The sequence below is a fragment of the Hippopotamus amphibius genome, chromosome 1 (genome assembly GCF_030028045.1).
Source record: "Hippopotamus amphibius kiboko isolate mHipAmp2 chromosome 1, mHipAmp2.hap2, whole genome shotgun sequence".
Taxonomy (NCBI): domain Eukaryota; kingdom Metazoa; phylum Chordata; class Mammalia; order Artiodactyla; family Hippopotamidae; genus Hippopotamus; species Hippopotamus amphibius.
The window spans coordinates 19,983,569-20,002,946 of NC_080186.1; the positions used below are offsets into that span (position 1 = coordinate 19,983,569).

The window sequence follows — 19,378 nt, forward strand, 5'->3', positions numbered from 1 at the left end:
TCAGCATCTCACGTCCACCCTGCACGGGATGAAGACATTCGGGCAGGGAAAAGCTGAATATCTTGCCCGAAGTTCGAAAGCCAAGTGAGTGGCTCAGGTGGGATTTTAACCCAGATCTGCTCCTTGGCATGATGCCCCAAGACCCCTGCTTTGCAGTCCAGACTTCAGAAAGAAAACAACAACGGTTAAGATGAGCGTGGGTGTGCCCTGAGGGCTACAGAGCTGAGGCTGAGAAACTGCTGCTTGCCTACCAGGATCCGCCCGCCACCCCGCCTTTCTGCCCCAGAACCTCCTCTGAGACCCTCCCGCTTGCCCTGTCACCCCCAAAGAAGGACCACAGCGTCCTCCTCCTGAGCCGAGGTGCTCTCGGGGAGGGAAGGGGGCCAGACTGGAGGAGGATTTGCCTCTCCTCAGGCTAAGCTTCAGCCAGCTGCTCCCCACACGAGTTCTTGAGCTCCTTGGAGAGCAGCCAGGCATAACTTTGCTCCGATGGCCTCCGGCAAGGGCTGGGGAAGGGAGCCAGACCCAGTGTTTATTTGGGACGCCGTAAACGTGCAGGAGCTGCCCGCCAGGCAGGTGCTCATCCCTCTCGCCTTTTGCTCTGAAAACCACCACCGAAGGTAGCCTGGCCCGCTGAGCAAGGGCTTGGAGCCTGGCCCAGGTGTGGCCAGGTCAGCATGGCAGGTGTGACCTGTCTCAAGGGCCTGGCTGCCCCAGGGAGCCCTGCGGGCATCTCATGAACGTCCCCACTGCCCTCCTGCCTTTCTGCCTCGCAGAGTGGAGAAGCATCCTTGTTCGAAGTGAACATCCGGTACATCGGAGGACTCCTCTCAGCCTTCTACCTGACGGGAGAGGAGGTAAGTTGACCTTTCGAGGCCCCTGGACCACCCAGGCTGGAAAAGGCTGGGAAGAACATCCAATCCCCCCCCCCCCCCCCCCATTTTACCAGTGAGGAAGCAGGGATACGAGAGGATCTGAATCCCATCTCCATGGCGCCACTGCAGGTTCTTCCTCCTCTCCTGATGCTCCCACACTGCTGCCCAGGAGAGCCCACCTGGCTCCCGCAGTTGGCAGTAAATTCTTTAAGGGCAGCAGCTGGGTCTGCCCACCATCCACACAGCTTCCCGCACGGCACCTGCGATCTCTGGGCTCCGTCCAGGCTTGTGTTGCTGCTGGACTGGCTTTTGCACGTGTTGGTTCTCAGGACTGATAAAGCCAAGACCGTTGTTTCACCGCTTCCTCCTTGGACCCCTTGGCCTTGGCCTACTCCACAGCCATTCCCTTGCCTTCTACTCCTGGGCCAGACACCAGCCAGACCCCAGCTCTGGGTCTCAAGGGGGTGACCAGGGAGGTGGGCAGCTACTGCCGGCCACACAGCCCAGGCGAGCTGCGTTGGCTTCCAGAAGGAGGGCCGTGAACTGTGGCGAGAGGGCAGAGCCCTGGGCACAGAGTCAGAAAACCTGCATCCCATCCCCACATGGCACCTGCCTGTGGCCTTGAGCAAGTCCCTTCTCCCACCCCTGGACCTCATGCCTTCCCCACTGTGAGGTGGTCCTAACCCCTGGGGTCAGAGAGCTCTTGTGAAATGGGAGGAGTGGGAAAGGCTTTGGCCCCAGGGCTGAAGGGCTCCAAAGCCCATGTTCTCTGCACTGCAAGGAATCCTGAGAACCACAGAAACAGGAGACTTCATCCCTCGCGAGCGCCTGGGAAAGCACGGCCTGAGGATCTGGGCGGAGGCTGGCTGAGTCCTCAGCGCGTGGGTCACCCGTCAGTTGTGTCCCTGTTACCCAGAGGGGCTGCACTGCTTGGCACACCCGCTGCTCTGTCCGCTTGGAGACAAATAATTATCCTGCCCTGAGCTGGTGGGGAGCCTCTGCTGTCAGAGGAAGGCCTTCTGCTTGCCTTCCACCAAGTGGCCGGGCGGGAGGGAGCCGAGGGCGTGGAGGCAGCAGGCGAGCACTTGATCTCTCTGGTCGCTCAGGGCCTCTCTCCACCAAGCCTAATCTCCTCAGGAGAGATGACTGCTTGTACCAATTTGTCCCCAAATGATTGTCCATGGGAACCTTGCGTGCGAGCCACCCGAGGCCTGAATTTCATTTGAAAACCCCAGGACAGGAAAATGTTGTGGAGCAGAAAAAGGCTCTGTGCTCTACACAGGCACTCGCCAGCCTCCCGTGCAGGATGGAGCAGTGCGGCTCAGGGCTCACAGGCCTGGGTGTGGGGCCAGCGGTTTCTGGGGGCCGACCAGGCAGTGGGGTGTGGTAGGAGCACCTGTGTGCAGAAGGCCCAAGGGGAGCCCGCGTGGCTCAGAACCCCTGAGCAGGCAGGCTCCTGGGTTATCGGCACACCAGCCCAGTCCTCCAGCCACACCTCCCTGACCCCTCCGTGCCCAGCACCGCCGAGTGGCAGAGACCGGGCGTGCGTGCGGATGCAGAGATTTAGGAGTGGTAACCGCTGCAGGTCGCACGGGCTCCTGTGCCTTTCCACTGTGGGCCTGGGGTCTAGCCTCTGTTCAGCCTGGCCCAGCATCACTGCTTGTCGCCAGGACTTGGACACACCAGACTGAGGCCTCCCCTCTCTCTGTCCTCCATCCCGCGCACAGTGGATGCCTGTGAAGCAGGTCTTTCCCACAAGGGTTTGTGAAAGAGCGGTGAAGGAGACCGCACACTCCTTCCTGGGCTAAGGCCTTTCTTGCTTCAGAGCGAACCTACAGGAGGTGGGTCCCCTGCTGGGTAGGGCGGCCCTACAGAGACTCAGCTCCCACGAGAACAGCAAGGACAGCCACAGCCACACCAGGTGACATTTGTACAGCACTTTACAGTTTGTATAGCACATTCATTTACATACATCCTCTCATCTGATTCCTGGAAGGCCCCTTCGAAGCAGCCAGGGCCCACATCACTGGTCCTCTGTGCAGGTGAGGCTCAGAGACAGCATGTGGCTCACCCAAGGTCGCACAGCTGCCAAGAGGGGAGATCTGAACCTAGGCTCTGGCTCCTAGTCCAGAGCCCTTTCCACTCTACAAGGTGTAATTTTTGCTGGTCTCTCATCTCTGTTCTGGAACCACTAGGCCACGGCCCGTTGCTTGCCATGGCTATCTGAGGCCGTATCTCTCTGTGTTGGTGAGGCAGCTTGGTGTCCTGAAGGAGAGCCACTTAGTAGCTCCATAACCTTGGGCAAATTGCTTCAGTTTTGTCTTCTCAGAGTAGGTCAACACCTTCCCCACAAGGCTGCTGCAAGGATTGAAGGTCACATAGATAAGATACATCATTTCCAAATGATAAGGAGGACGGGTGTTCTGTTCCCCGTGGTACCACTGCTGTCCACGCACTCCCCCAGCATCCTCCCTGGGATGGTTGAGACCCTGCCGTGCCAGCTGTCAACAAGGCCTTCCAGAGGAGGAGAGCTGGTTTGCTGGCAGAGAGGAGCGTTTCAGAGGAGTTAGCTTGGAGTCCTAGGGCAGAGGCAGCCTGGAGCCCCAACCTTGGGTCAGGTTCCCCTGGGTTCCTTTGTTCCTTTGTGCCTCTGTGCCCAGCCTCCCTGGGGGTCAAATGAAGAGATCAGGAGCTTCAAACAAGAGCTCCTTGTTGTTGCTAAACCAGCGGCTTCTGGCGTGACTCAAGGCCTTGGAATTTGCATTCTAGACAAGTTCCCTCAGGATTCTGCTGTGGCTGCCCCTGTGCCCACTTCTAGGACCCACTGTCTGGCACTGGACGTTATCATCTTCTCTCACCCATCACTGCCAGGCCCCGGGTGCGATTCTTCCCTCTCCTTCCCTCCCTCCTTCCTTCCTAAACAAGAACCACACCCGCCCCACAGCAGCCTCTAATCCACATCCCAGGTAAGTGTTCAGGAACTCCTCCCCACTGCGGTCCCCAAGCAGCTGCCTCAGCATCTTTAAATTGCACGTGTTAGAAGGAGAGACCTCAAGAAGACTTTGTTCTGCAACAACACACAGGGAGTCAGCACCCCGAGTCCCCCTGGAGTCCTAGAAGTAACAGGAAACCCTTGTTGTCTCACCAGGAGTGGTTGCTTGGGGACTTGATTCTCGTCTTTTAAAAAATAAATAGCATTATTGTGGGTTGGCTTTTATTGTAAAAATAGCACAGAAAATAAAGAGAAGCCAAAAGGAGAAAATAAAAATCCTCCATGATTTTTGTTAATTAAAATTGTATTCCCAACCCTTCCTTACGCATCTATTTGTATATAATTTTTACAAAAGTTGAATTACACCATTGTGAAATATTTTCTCTTAATAGATCATAAAGCCTTTTTTGCTATGAAATAATCTTCTCAACATCACTTCAGTGGCTGCATGGTATTCCATTGCATGGATAAGCCGTAATTTCACCACTTCCCTGTGGCTTGATATTTAGGGTATTTCCAGTTTTTCTATACTTTTCTAAACAGCACTGGAATATATAGCCATAAAGTTAAGTCTTTGCAACATCGTTGATAATTTATTTCCTTAGGATAAATTCCTAGGAGCCAGAAGGTCACAGGTGGTTTTGAATTAACCAGAAGAACAATTTGAGGGGCTCAGAGCCTGATGCAGGGGCCCTGACACCTAGGACTCCCCAACCATCACATCACCGGTTTAGCCATTCACCTTTGCCACTATAAAACAGGAACAATGGGCAGAATCAGAATGTCAGAGGGTTTACAGGTGGGAAGGCAGAGGTTTGCTGAGAAGCACACAGAAGCCAAGTTGGGAAACAAAGCCTAGCGCTCCCCATCCAGTGCTTCTTACACTCTGTCCAAATGTGTTGCCCACGCGCTCAGCCTAGGCTGCACTGGTCCCACGGTGCAAGCAGGCACTGACCATGGGTGACCCGCTGCCCTGACTGCTCCGTCCTCCCAGCACAACATAATCACTGAGATTTCGTCCTAGTCCTGACACTGCAGTAAGTGCTTTACAACTATTATCTAATTTTCATTCCTCCAGCAACCCTGTGAGGAAGGCAATATTGTCCTAGATTTATAAACAAGGAAGGAAATTGAGCCAGGAATTCATGGAGTCAGGTTCGCGTCCAGGCCTGTCTGACCCTAGAGCCTAATATGCCTCCCACTCTGGGCCCAGCAGCCTCGGTGGGTTTATCCGCCAGGATTCTCAGTGCCCTTTGACCCTTCCTTTATAGGTGTTCCGAATAAAGGCCATCAAGCTGGGAGAGAAACTCCTGCCAGCCTTCGATACCCCCACGGGAATCCCCAAAGGCGTGGTGAACTTCAAAAGGTAGGATGCCATCTAATTTCCCACTTGTGGCTTCAGCTGCGTCTACATGCACACTGAGGCACAGGGCGGAGATGATGCCGCCACGGGAATCACAGGGGTCAGTGGCACAGTGAAAAGCAGCCTTAGCCAAGGGCTCGCCTGAGCTGGCATTGCTCACTAAACCGGGTTCTCAGGTTTAGGCCACATAAGACCTGATCTTCCCGGCGTGGAGAGGGGGCCGCCGTTCCTCTGTGATCATTCTGTAACGCTGCCATGACTCACAGCCCACAGCTGTGCCCCAACTGCCTCCCTCTCCAGCTGGGATCCCAGGCTGGGAGGCACACCACACCTCCCACCACGAGCAGGAACCCAAAGCTGCTGGGGAGTCAGGACTCTGGGCAGAGGGACCCCTGGTTTGCTGACCCTCGGCCCCCATCAGGACCGGGTCTCAGGAGCCCAGCGTCAGAACCCAGAGTGGCTTCTGGGAATGTCGAGGCCATGGAGGCTCAGACTCCGAGGACGAAGGACCCTGGCCGAGGTCACAGAGCCAGTAACAGACCATCCAGGACAGGAGCCCAGGACTTCCAACTCCATTTTCAATAATATTTATTATGATTCCTCCCTATGAAAATAAATTCTCATTGACAAAAATGGGGATTATACCCGAAGTTTGGATGAGATCCAAAAAATCATATGTGACTCCACTAATCAAGAAACCATTGGTATGTTTCTTTCTACTGGCTGTTTTAAAACATTTGACTTTTACTGGTCACTTGCATCATTTCCCTTCCCGATAGGTTGCTTCACGCAGTGTGTGAAGTAGAGTTTTTCTGCACATTCACCAAGTCACAGAGCCAGGGTGGAAGGGACCCTGGGTGACACAGCTAGAGCAGGTGGGGCCAGGGCTGCAGCTCTGTCCTGCTCCAAAGCCTTCAGGGACTCACCCGCCCCCACTGCTTCCCTTCGTGAGGGTGGAAGCCGATGTGGCAACTGAGACCCAGAAAGGAAGTGACGGGGTCAAAGTCAAGGGAATAGTACTAGGCTGGCCAGCTTTAGGACCCACAGAGGAGCACGAATCTTGCTCCTGGGGACCCCGGTGCACCCCACTGTCTTGCCTTCCCTCGCTCTGTTCCTCCCTGGGGCCGCCATCTCTCACCATTTCCCTGGCCATCCAAGCCCAGCTCAAATGCCACCTTCTCCAGAAGCCACAAGCAGCCTTGCCTCTCCTGGCCTCCAGGCACTTTATCTGCTTCCTGTGGCCCTTGTCACACGCAGTCTTCACATTCCCCCATCGGCCCCGGAGCTTCTTGAGGGCAGGACCCACGTCCCCTTCTTTCTTTGTTCATGCCTTCAACAAACGTTCATGCGAGGCCCTGTGTGCAGGATGAGAGGCCGACACTAGTGACGGCTGATCCTACCATTTGTTGAGCCATCACTCTGCACCTGGCATCATTATGCCAAGGGTTTCGCGCATCGCCTCGCAAACACACGCCTCACAGCAGTCCTTTAGGGCGGGTGTTTATATTATGCCCTTTGCCCAGGGTCTTCTAGCCCACAGGCAATGGGGCAAAGTTTTAACCCATTTTGTTAGGGATCAAAAGCTCTGCTCTTAACGCCCGCCTGGCCCTCCCTCAGGCAGGACCCCTGCCGCCCCGTGCTGCATGGAGCAGACCCGGGAGACCTGGTAGAAGGCCCGGGCCCGTCCCCAGGCACCCAGGGAGCCCTCTGGGGCTGTGCTTGAGGCCCTCCTGCAACCAGAGCCTGGGTGGGGATGGCTGTAATATTTCCATCACACTGGACTTCCCGTCCCATCTCCTGAAGTGATTTCTTATCTCAGGCATCTCAGTCCAGTTGTGGGGGGGGTGGCTGTAGTGCCCTTGGCCCCCTCTCCATCCCCGAAAGGTCCCACCCTCTAGGGCCTGGCAAAGAACGGAGGCCTCAGGCTGCTCGGCATCTTCACCTACTGTCTCCATGGTCAGAAAGGATTCCTGGGGTGTGATGTCACTTAAATCTCACTGTAGGCCAGCGAGGGGCCCTCAGGGCCCACCAAATCCCCATCTCGGTGCCAGCATTGACTCCTCAGACCCTGACACTTGGATCTCTTCTCAGATTCCCTTCCCACAAACACTGACCCTGCAGAAATTCGGCCAGATGTCTCGGAGCTAAGACACAAGCACCCTGTCTTTGTGGATCCCTGTCCCGGGTCCAGCTTCTCAGGCCTCACCGCCCAGGGTCTGGGATATGAGCTCAGCTCAGGCACCCCTCCCTCCTCTGGCATGGCACCCCCTGCCCCCCAGCAAGCCCCACAAGCCCCGGCCCCGGCTGCCTGCCTTACCCTGTCCCTCAGGGCGCGGACCCGATCCCAGACAGACCCCTGACATTTCTGATTAAGAGAGCGCGTTATTTTTAGGCTGTTTGCATGCTGCCAGTGCTGTATACATATGTATGTATATGCATATTTCCTGGCAACACCTCCCTCTCATTTTCTGAGTAAGAGTCTGTTGCTAAAAATGCCTCCCCGTTCCACCAGGGAAAACGTCAGGGGTGTACACAGCCCGCGTGGCTCTGAGCGCTCCCTTTGGAGAGGGCCTGCTGGTGGCAGCTGGGTCCGCATCACTGCCGCTGCTCAGAGCAGGGCTGGCTGTGGGCAGCTCTGGCCAGGGCCCCAGTAGGAGGGGCAGTAACTAGGCCCTGTCCCCTAACTGCCTGGTGAGGAGGGCCCTGAGGGGAGGTGGTCCCCGAGTGAGCATGACGGCTGCTTCTCCCTGGTGGCAGGCCTGGGAGGCAGAGGAAGGCACAGCCATGACCTGTGAGCTGCAGGACCACTGGACTCCCGGAGAGGAGAGGTGGCCAGTCCAAGGGCCTCCGCAGCCGAATCAGTCTCACTGGCTCTCTCCCACACCCAGCCTCACACACGCGTATGCACCCCACTGCCGCTCCCCGACGCCACGCGGACTCAGATATGCAGGCTCACCCTTGTCACACACTCTCCTGTCTCTATCTATGTGCACAGATGCACACACACACATGCGTTTACTTGTGCATGTTTCTGCCACACACACGCACACACATCGTAATAGTTGCACACGTTTATCGAGGCACGGTGACATGGATACCCTCTTTTCAGCACACGACAGCTACATGGACCCCATTTTAACAGTGAGGTGAGATAACTTACCCAATGTCACACAGCAGCAAAGCGAAGTCAGAATTAGAATCCAGGTCTGTCTGGTGCCAGAGTTAACAAGTACACCATACACGTGTGTACACAGGCACACGCACATGTAGACGCTTCCACCAGGCTGGGGAGGGGCATTGTGAAGAGAGTTCTCCAGGGGAGAGAACTCGGGCTGCAGGCCCACTTGCAGGCTTAAAAGGCAGGGAGGGGAGCAGAGGCCAGAGCTTCCGTCAGCCCATTGCCTCACAAGGCTGATCAGAAGACCTCCTGGTCTCTGGATGCTGCCCAGAGCAGATGCGTTTTGGGCACAGAGTACCTAGTATTTGGATTTTATCTCAGCTCTACCAGCACTATCCCTTACTGTGCAACCTTGGAAAAGTGTCTTCCCCTCTCTGAATCTGAGTGTCCTAACCTGTGAAATAAGAATCTTGGTATCTACCTCTGAAGTTGGATGTGAAGGTAAAATAAGATACTGCTTCTGCCTGGCACATATCAGGAACTTAACTCTAACAAACAGCACATGATTTAGATGTGCGTAATTACATTATGGTAACAATGACAGTCATCACGTAAATAATTTGTATCTCACAATGACTCTATGAGGTGTCATGTAACAGATGAGGAGACTGGGATCTAGAGAAATTCACTGACCCACCTGAGGTTCCCCAGCGAGGAACTGGGGGAGCCAGCGTTTGAAGCCAGGCAGAGAGAGGAAGGTGCCTGGCCCACCAGCCGCCTCTGCCCAGGGCGGCTCCCCCACAGGAGGCCCACTTGGGAGGGCGAGATTGGGAGCGGCGGGTGAGAGGAAGGAGAGGCTCCTGTGAGGGAAAATGAGAACAAAAAACAGCTGGTAGCTGGGTTGGTGTGTTTGGTTTTTTTACCTTGATTTTCTCTGTGAGGGCAGGAAGCATCAATTATTCAGGAAGCCCTGAGATCACAGGCTGGAGAGAGAGGTCTCTTGGCCTGGAGGGAAGTGGGACGAGAGGGATCAGCTTCCCCTTCCCTCGGGGTGGATATGGGGCCGTCTGGGGGGCCCCTTAAGACGTACCCTCTGAGGTTTGAATCCTGCCTCTACCACCTACCGGCTCTGAGCTTCTGAAGGCAACTCACTTCCCTTTCTGAGCCTGTTTCCTCAGGAATTAGTGATACTTTACCTTGTGGGCGTTAAATGAAGTCATGATGAGAACAGCCTGCCCGGTGCCTACATCTGGAGGATGTTTTATTTACTATCTAGGAGCCAAGTTTCCCTTCTCTGGGCAACCCATCCCTCCCCACCTGCCTCCAAGTCAGGGAAATACCCAAGGAAGCAGGTATGTTTAGTGAGGTCACCTGCTCCAAAAGGTCCTAAAACTCGATTCCATCTGTTTCTGGAAGCTGGAAGAGTTTCCTGACTTTCCTGAAACCACATCAGAGAGGAGAAGGGCAGCCGCAGGGGAGCCCCAGCCCGCCCCAGATAAAGCGGCACCCCTCAGCTGGCAAACGGTGACCTCCCAGACCCACGCCTGCCTTCCTAGGTCCCGTTCCTGGGAGACAGAGGGATGACAGAGGCCAGATCCGGGGGAGCCAGAGCTACCACAGCAAGGAAGCAGAGGGGCTTCCAGAGGCCCCAGCAGAGCCAGCCCCCCAGCCTGTGGCACACTGACTACATCCTGGAACCCCTACAGATACGGGGTGTTCACGCCACCCTGCTCTGTCCCCTCCCCCGGCCCCCCACATCCTCCCCGCAGAGGGAGGTTGACCTTGTCTCCCTGGTTGTCCTGTCCCACGGGAAAGAGCGTCATGATACCCATGAGGAAACGGAGATCGGGGAGAGGAAGCAGCTTGCCCAAGGCCGCCCCCATTCTGCGTCTTCCTCTTCTCTCTCAATCCCCACAAAGCCCTAGGAGCAGAGATGGGGGGGCATTATCCTTACCCAGTCTGACGGATGCAGACACTGAGGTACACAGGAGGAAATGGTTTGCCCAAGGCCTCGCTGCTACCAGACTTGAACCTGTGCCTCCTGGCTGCAGGTCCCAGGAGATGTTAAGTGACAGCTCCCAGAAAGCCAGCGTCCTTGCCTCTTGTTATATAATGAAAGGAGAAGCCAGCTGCACAGTGGTTGGGACAAGCTCTGGTGTTAGACCAGCTTTGAGACCCAGCTGCTCCACGTACTGCGTGATCTTCAGTGGTGACGTCACCGTCCTGTGCCTTGTTTTCCTCATCTGTGAAAGGGGCAGATGGGAGGATTACTGGAAGTGGTTAGTTGACAGCCTTCCCTGATGGGGTCGCAGGGTCATGCTGGTGGTCCAAGGTGTTCATGAGGCGTGTGCGTGCTCAGCAGGAGAGGAGACCTTTGCTCTGAGAGTCCCTGCTGCTTTCATTCCTAACCTTGGACGTCTCAGGGTCCCGCAGGTGGTCTTAGCAGAGCTGCCCACCCTTTAGTTCCAGGTGGGGGCCGTTGTGTATCCATGGGCAGCACTGGCTGTGGGGGGGGAGGGAAGGGGCCCGGTGGGGTCCCTGCTCATCTTCTGCCCCCTTTGGACCCCAGCCATACACCACTGACCCTCCACATGCCACAGCAACGATTGTGAGCCATCAAGCTGTCTTTGATAAGTGGATGGAAATAGTGTTCGGTGGGGGTGGGGGGTGGTCTCTGTGGTCCCTGACCACATTATCGGTATTGCCTGTAAATTTAGCATCACGCGTGTGCCCGGTCTTGGCCACCAAGGCAGCCCTGCTCATGTCCTTCTGGAGCCCACATGTCATACAGTAGTTGCTTGACCGTAGAAACAAAGAATATTGCCTGTTAGACACGCCTAGGTTCAAATGACCTTCAGCAAGTTTCTCAGCAATCTCAGTGTCCTCATCAGCTAAATGGGGCTATGAAGAGTCCTGACCCCCAGGGAGGCTTAACTGGGATTGCAGGGCGAAGCTCCTAGTTCAGTGCCCGGCACGTCGTAGGTGCTCCCCCACAGAGCAGAGGGGCCAGCTCTGCCGGCAGAGGGTGACCGAGGCTGCTTCTGTCTTTTCAGCGGCTCCAACAGGAGCTGGGGCTGGGCCATGGCAGGCAGCAGCAGCATCCTGGCGGAGTTTGGATCCCTGCACTTGGAGTTCTTACACCTCACCCAGCTCTCTGGCAACCAGGTCTTCGCAGAAAAGGCAAGTCTTCTCTCCTGCTCCCTCTTCTGCCCACGGAGAGCAGAGGGTGAGCGCTCATACTGTGCCAGGGAGATGGACCAGCTGGAGAATGGGTGGGGAGCCCGAAGGCCTCCAGCCACCACCCGTGTAGCAAATAGTTGCCTAATTGTACCTGGTGCCAGGTGCCAGGGAAGGTGAGTGCGGGGAATGAGCAGGGTCCTAAGGGGGCGGGGAAGAGACATAGCTTCCAGAGAGGAGGTTTTCCTTGGGACGTGTGAGCTCAGTGGCAACCACACACGTGTGAAACCTGGAGAAAGTGCAACAGCGGAAATCTAGGCACCAGCTTGCATTGGCAGGAATTGGCCACCTGGCACAAAAGTCCCCTTTCCAGAGACATTGAACTTCTTCGTGTGAGATCTGCCTGCCTTTCCCTTCCAGATGCCCGTCTGGCTCATGCTGTCAGCAGGCTGGCAAAGCGATTTCACTCCACAGCAGAGGCTCACGTCTGTTCCTTCTCATCGTTACCCAGCTGGCGAAGGCCACAAGGGGTAGAGAGCTAGCGTACAGGCCTTCCTCCATCCTGACAGCTGCCCATTCCTGGCCACCCCACCCCACCCCCACCCGCATGAAGCCCTCCAGAAGGAGCAGTTCCTCAGTGTCACAGCCCTTGGCAATCCCACTGTCTGGAAGTGTCTCCGTAGGTATAACCCTAAACCCAAAGAAGGGAAGTGAACACACACCACCCTCAGGCGGCTGCCCCTATAAGGAGATAAAGCCCTGCCCTCCAGGAAGAAGGAGACCCCTACTCCCAAAGCCTTCTCTTCCCCCCAGATGTTAGTCTCAGAATGCCAAGGGAGCTGGGAAGTCATAGAGTCACACCAGCCAGCCAGCCTCAAAGCATCACCTGGCACACCTGTGAAGAAGCAGACTTCTGAGCGTTGCCCCAGGCCCAGGAATCTGCACTTTAAATAAAGCACCTCTGTGCTTTTTGACGCCAGATTTAGGACCACTGCTCACTTGGTGTGGGAGTCCACCCAAGCTTTCTTGAGAAGCTCAAGAAGAGCTTTTCACTCCCTTGATCACTTCCTCTGCGCGGGGCTCACTACCAGCCTTAAATAGCCCCTCATGTTGTCAGACCTACCTTCAGAACCGTTTCCTTATGTTGAGAGGACTCTGCCTCCCTGGGACACCCCACCTTGAGAGCTCATGGAATAAATTCAGTCCCACTTCCAATGGGTCTTCTTTTCTGGTCTTTTTTCCTGCCTCCAGGCCCTGCCTGCCCTCAGCCTCCCTGTTTCCATTGCTCTTGAGCCAGATCCCTCTAGGAACACCATGGTCGGCTCAGGGCGGAGTGAGACAAGGAGCTTGCTCTAGTTCCTGCTGGTCTGGAGAGACCACTGTCTGAGCACCTACCACGTGCTGAGTACCGTACAGTGGCTCTGATTTTCCCACCAACCCTATGAGGTGTGTCTTCTGTCATCCCCATTTTACAGAGGTGGAAACTGAGACTCAGGTTAAATCACTTGTCCTGGGTCATCCAGCTGGTAAGTAATAAAGCCGAGACTCAAACCCAGGACTTTCTTGCTCTGAAGCCCATGTTCTTTCAAGACCAGATCAGTACAGCAGGCTTCTGGTTTTTTCTCAAGGGTCCGTCCACCTCTGTGTCTCTCTGTCTCTCTCTCTACATTTACATTCTCCAGCTACTTTCATCTGCCAGTCATGCCTCCCACAGAGGCGATTATTGGCAGTCAACAAATTGGCCCACATTCTAGAAGTGCCTGCACCCTCCAGGGGAGATAATTTAGCCTGCTTCACTGCTCACCACCAGGACAGTTAAGAATAACTCAGGTACAAGCACATTCTTGTCCCCCGTAATGGACTCCGTTAGCATACATGGATATGAGATCTGATGTGGCCAAGCAAAGTGCCAGCCCCAGAAAGAAAGGTCTGACAGCTAAAAGGCTGCTTTCCCTGCTCCTCACCTTGTAGATAAATCTGCGATCATGTTACAGCTCAGTCCCCGAGGGCCCTTCTGTCCTGCAGCGTCTGTACTGGGAGGATTTCATGTACTGGCAGACAGCAGACCCTGATGGATCAAGCCTTCCTGAGTCCCGCGTCACTCCCTTTGTAGCCCCAAAGATTGCATCCCCAGCCTCCTGCTCCAGCGGGGGTGGCCTCTGCCACCCGGTGCTGCACGGTCCCTGCCCTGATCCGTCTCGGACCCGGGGCTGCTCCGTGTGGTCAGACAGACCTGGCTCACGTCCTGGCTCTGCCACTTGCAAACCCTGTGACCACGGGCAAGTGACTGACACTCTCTGAGATCTGGGTTTCTCTTCTGTTAAACTGAGATAATAATACTGCATAGGTTGTTATGAGGGTTGGAGATAATGTATCTAATGGGTCTGGCTCCCAGCAACTGAGAAATGTTAACAGCTGTTGTAGTTGTTGTTATTAAAACCCCGAGATGCCTATTAGGGCACAGGGATGTTGAGGAGCCCAGGCATGCCCTCTGGAACGGTTCCTACAGTGTCTGATAAAATAACATATTACCAAGCTGAACCATATGAAATTGCCAATATTTAACCGTTCCTGACCTATTAAAAAGACAGTTTTGTCTAGCACTTACAAATGACTGCTATCACACATACAAACGCCCTCCTAAAAAGACTGGTCCCCGAAATCCACACGCGGTGAGGAAGGGGTGGGGGCGGGGAAACAGGCAGGGCCCCTGGCAGAGCAGTCAGGGCAGAGGTGGGGGGTCAGGCCCCCCTGTGGCTGTGCTGCGCGCCCTTGAACACAAGGCCGGGCCGACTCACACCTCCGGTTGCAGCCGGCTGCTGGTTACGCCGCTCTCCCTTCCTGCCTCTTCGGAATGGTTTCCTCCCTGGACCTGAACCAGCTGCCTCGGTCCTCAGTGGGCTGGGAGTCAGTTGGCTTCTTGGGGAAAGTGAAGATGTGCCTGGTGTTCATCTCTCGGCAGGTCAGGAACATCCGAAAGGTCCTTAGGGATATTGACAAGCCCTTCGGCCTCTACCCCAACTTCCTCAGCCCGGTGAGCGGGAACTGGATGCAACGTGAGTACAGGGGCGCCGCTGCCCCTCCTCCAGCGGATTCCCCCCAGCTTCCTGGCCCGGCTGTGCGAGGCCCCCGGGCTGAGTGAGGAGCGATGCATTTATCAGAGACACGTACCAGCGAGGCATTTGCTCAGGGCTTCTGGGTACCACCCTCCTGCCAGACCTCGTGGGGAGTGTTCATTACTGCCACCACTGCTGTTGTGACAGATACGATGGCTGTGTCCAGTGAGGCCCTGCCCTGTGCGTCCCCCGCGTGCTAGCTGTCTCCAGCTTTCCATCTCTTACGGTGCCCGCCGAAGCCTCCTTCGTCCTCCCCCAAACTTGCAAGAGTGCTCCAGTTAGAAGTTTACTCCAAAAGTGGTTCCAAGAAAGGCCATGCATCCTCTCCCAGCCCCTTTCAACTGGTTCCCTACCTCCAATTCCAATTTCTTAAAAAAAGGTTAAGCAGATCCTAACTATGCAGCAGTATAAAAATCATGAGTTCATCACTGGTATCTTACACCTCTAAGAATCGGTCCGAGGATTTCCTGCTGTTTATGTTCAGAGGCTTTTTTTCAGCTGGACGGTCACCTGTGGAGCCTCATTCACAGTCCCCAGCTCCACCTCTGAAACAATGGGATCTGAAGGACAGGGGAGTGGTGGGGTTTTTTGTTTTGTTTTGTTTTTTGGTATTTTATTTTATTTTTTAAGCTCTTTATTGGAATATAATTGCTTTACACTGTTGTGCCAGTTTTTGCTGTACACCAAAGTGAATCAGCTGTATTTATACATATATCCCTATACCCCTTCCCTCCCGCGACTCCCTCACACCCTCCCTATCCACCCCTCTAAGTCATCACCTATCATCCAGTTGATCTCCCTGTGTTATGCAGCAGCTTCCCACTAGCTATCTGTTTTACACTTGGTAGTGTATATATGTCAGTGCCACTCTCTCACTTCGTCCCAGCTTCCCCTTCGCCCCCACCCCCACCCCGTGTCCTCACGTCCATTCTCTACATCTGCATCTCCACTCTTGCCCTGTCACTGGGTTCATCAGTACCATTTCTTCAGGTTCCATATATATGAGTTAGCATACGGTATTTGTTTTTCTCTTTCTGGCGTACTTTGCTCTGTATGACAGTCTCTGGGTGTATTCACCTCATTACATATAGTTCAATTTCATTCCTTTCTATGGCTGAGTAATATTCCATTGTATATCTGTGCCGCATCTTCTTTACCCATTCATCTATTGATGGACATTTAGGTTGTTTCCATGACCTGGCTATTGTAAATAGTGCTGCAATGAACATTGGGGTGCATGTTTCTTTTTGGATTATGGTTTTCTCTGGGTATATGCCCAGTAGTAGGATTGCTGGGTCATATGGTAGTTCCATTTTTAGTTTTTGAAGGAACCTCTATAGTGTTTTCCATAGTGGCTATACCAATTTACATTCCCACCAACAGTGCAGGAGGGTTCCTTTTTCTCCACACCCTCTCCAGCATTTATTGTTTCTAGATTTTTTGATGATGGTCATTCTGACCAGTGTGAGATGATACCTCATTGTGGCTTTGACTTGCATTTCTCTAATGATTAGTGATGTTGAGCATCTTTTCATGTGTTTGTTAGCCATCTGCATGTCTTCTTTGGAGAAATGTCTATTTAGGTCTTCTGCCCATTTTTGGATTGGATTATTTGGTTTTCTGGTATTAAGCTGCACGAGCTACTTGTATATTTTGGAGATTAATCCTTTGTCAGTTGCTTTTTTGGCAAATATTTTCTCCCATTCTGAGAGTTGTCTTCTTGTCTTGTTTATGGTTTCTTTTGCTGTGCAAAAGCTTTTAAGTTTCATTAGGTCACATTTGTTTATTTTTGATTTTAGCAGGGGAGTGTTACAGTCTTCCAGCTCCCGGGATTGCACGCCTGTGCTTCTAGCACGGCTATGCCTTGCCTCCTGACCAAGGCCCTGGTCGTGTGGTCACAATCAGCACAAATTGGTGGCAGCAGGTTCCGTGGGCCCTGCCTCTAGGGGCTTCCCAAGACTTTCCCAGAGCCCCCGCCTCCACTACCTCTACCCAAACAAGGACCCCCTCCTCTTTCCCTGCCTCCAACCCCACTTGTTATGGCATCAGCAAGGGCTCTGGGACAAAGTAGACCTGAGCCTAATAACTGTATGCCTGCGGGGAATTCACTTTATCTCTTTGAGCCTTGGTTTCCTCTCCTGCAAAATGGGAGAAGAGCTGGAGATATGTTTGTGCACCGTGGCGGGGTATGGGAGCAATGGTCAGAAGCTGCAGGAAGCAGACTTCAGTTCATCTTCCAAAGATGACATGGGTTGTCCCAAAAGGTAATGAGCACCCATCACCAAAAGTATGCGAGCAGGGCCTGGAGGGCCGGCTGGCTGGCCGGCAGGGATCCTGTGAGGAAACTGCAGAGGCCTGTCCTTCCGACCCAGAGCCTCTATGATCCGCAGGGCTAGGAGGCCCAGAAAATCGCACCTGGGAATTTTCCTTGGTGATGACCTCACTCCCAAGGAGCCTCCCGCAAAAACCACTTACAGAAATGCAAAGTATTTTTAACCAAAACACACTGCCAAATTCAAAAATGCCAGGAGAAAATGAAGGTTTGAATTACAGATTATGGCCATGGAAAGAGAAAGTTCAATAACAGTTACTGCCTTTAATTGCAAGACCTGACTGGGTAAAGAGATAAACTAGGCAGCTGCCGGCTTGAGCTGCTCCAGGACAATGCAGCAAAACCCATAAAAAGGAGAGGGGCGTGGCTTCCCATCCTGAACAGCCACCTTGGCAAATTACAGGGGAGCCGCCCCTCCTTCCCCTGCCCCGCTGAGAAGCATAATTTTCTTTTCAGGCTGCTTCTGGGGTCACAAGGCTGGGCAGAGTCAGTCACATATGGAAAATTGCTTCATATTAATAAAATATGAATCTAAGTCCCGCCGAATTGCGGGGGGAAGGTTATAAAGAAAGCCCTGCTCATCTGGGCGCCTGCCTTCCTCCTCCCCTGGCTTTGGCGCCTGGGGTCATCTCATATTTTCTGTGGTTTTCATTGGGTTGTTGTTTTTTGTTTTTTGTTTTGTTTTGTTTTTGATGATTGTGTAATTTTCCAGCAGATGATAACATTCCCAGCTTGCATAAGCTAAGTTCACATTATTCTTTCCTTGAATCCTCTGTGTAGCCCATTTGCAACCCCGAGAAACTGCAGCTTAAATAGGCAAAGGTCTCATTGGGGATGCATCCCAGTCCCAGACCTCTGCTCTTGCCTGCTCCCCAGTCCTGCCTGAAGCTGAGCTTCAGTGTAGCAGGGGAGGCTGAGCCTCTGCCGCAGCTAGGACTTCACAGCCTGTTAAGTCCAGCAGGCTCCTGCTGGCACCAAGCACAGAGGAGACTGGCCCTAGCAGAGCCGCTGAGAGCTGGAAACTGCCAGCCCTTCCGCTTGGCCCCTGGAGTGGCTTGTCCTGCTTGTCCACTGCCTGAATCCCACACTTTCCTCAATAGGAGGAAAGCAACAAGTCTAGATTCTCTCCCGTGGGTGTAGGAGTATGAGCTGCCCGCCAGCTCCAGCCTGGCTCTGCCTCCCCTAGCTTCATGTTACTTTCCTGCCGGGCGATTCCCAGGCGTATAGGGTGGCCGCCTCCTGCTGCCAAGTGTGAAGGGAGCGTTGTTGACACGATCAGGAAGCAGCAGAATCCATCTCTGCTCATGCACGTCAACTCGTGCTCCCACTTGCATTTTACAGATAAGGAGACTGAGGCCCAGGGGTCTGGCTTGCCTTGAACTCATGGCGGATCCACGTCTCTAATGCCCACTCCTTCACTTCTCCCCGTGTGCCCCTCAGTGCGGGGAAGACACCCCCCACACACACTGGCTCGAAAGCAGTGGAACCTCCAGATGAGAACTGTGTGCTGCAGCCAAGGCTCTGGGAGACTTTACACGTGTCCCCAGGAGGGTGTCCTGTCTCAAACACCTGTGGAACTCCTGCTGAGCTGGCTCCCCTCTCCCGCACACACCTGCCAGGTGAAGCCCTTGACCTTGTCATGCACACACACTCTGCCGTTGCATGATGAAATCCAGCCTCTTTGGCTTGGCATTCAAGGCTCTTCCCAGCACAGCCCAAACCCGCCTGCCTTTCTCTCATTCAGGACTTACTGGGCGTCTGCTGTGTGCCATACAGGTATCAAGCAGAGATGCGAATTACATGTGGTCCCTCCTCACACAGCCCACAGCCTGATGGGGGAGGCAGACCCACAAACAGGTACCAATGACACAGGGAGCGGCCGAGGGCAAAGCTGGGAGCGGCCAAGGGCAAAGCTCGCATGCGACAACAGTGGGACAGCTGCACCAAGCACTTCCCGCAGGAGGGCACTGGCCCAGAGGATGCAGGTGTCTTATTTCCCTCACTCCTCACGGTCCCCACGTGGGGACCTCAGTGTTATGGGGACACGGAGGAAAGCCTTTCTGAGCTGAGGTGGAGCCGTGAGGGGGCATCAGCCAGGCAAGGTGGGGAAGGGTACTCCTGGCAGAGGGGTCATCACAGGTGAGGCAGAGTGTGGGGGCGGGGGCTGGCAGTGTTTGGAGTGGCAGAGAAACTGTGAGAGGAGGCAGGCCCAGGAGATGGGCGTGGAGGTGCCCGTGCCCCCAGCTGTGTGCTGTGAGCCGGGGCGGCTTCCGTGGAGGCTGACCCGGTCTGATTTCCAGCCTCCCCGACCCCGCTCTGCACAGACATCCCCCGGCCGTGGACATGCCATCCACATGCCCGTCCTGGCACAGCCCTGCCCTCCTTCTGTGCTTGCCCAGCTGTGT

At 54.4% G+C, this 19,378-nt stretch overlaps 1 protein-coding gene across 4 annotated transcripts in view; it reads left to right on the forward strand.

Moving 5' to 3' along the window:
- The window catches only part of MAN1C1 (mannosidase alpha class 1C member 1), a 130,281-nt gene that overhangs the window by 97,902 nt on the left and 13,001 nt on the right, over positions 1-19,378 (forward strand). For 3 of the 4 annotated variants that reach the window (XM_057744660.1, XM_057744650.1, XM_057744667.1), the window contains 4 exons: positions 777-857; positions 5,139-5,233; positions 11,402-11,528; positions 14,488-14,581. The exons of the other annotated variant lie outside the window; for it this stretch is intronic. In XM_057744660.1, coding sequence (XP_057600643.1) covers positions 777-857; positions 5,139-5,233; positions 11,402-11,528; positions 14,488-14,581 — 397 coding nt within the window. The remainder of the gene's footprint in view (positions 1-776; positions 858-5,138; positions 5,234-11,401; positions 11,529-14,487; positions 14,582-19,378) is intronic. 4 annotated transcript variants of the gene reach the window in all.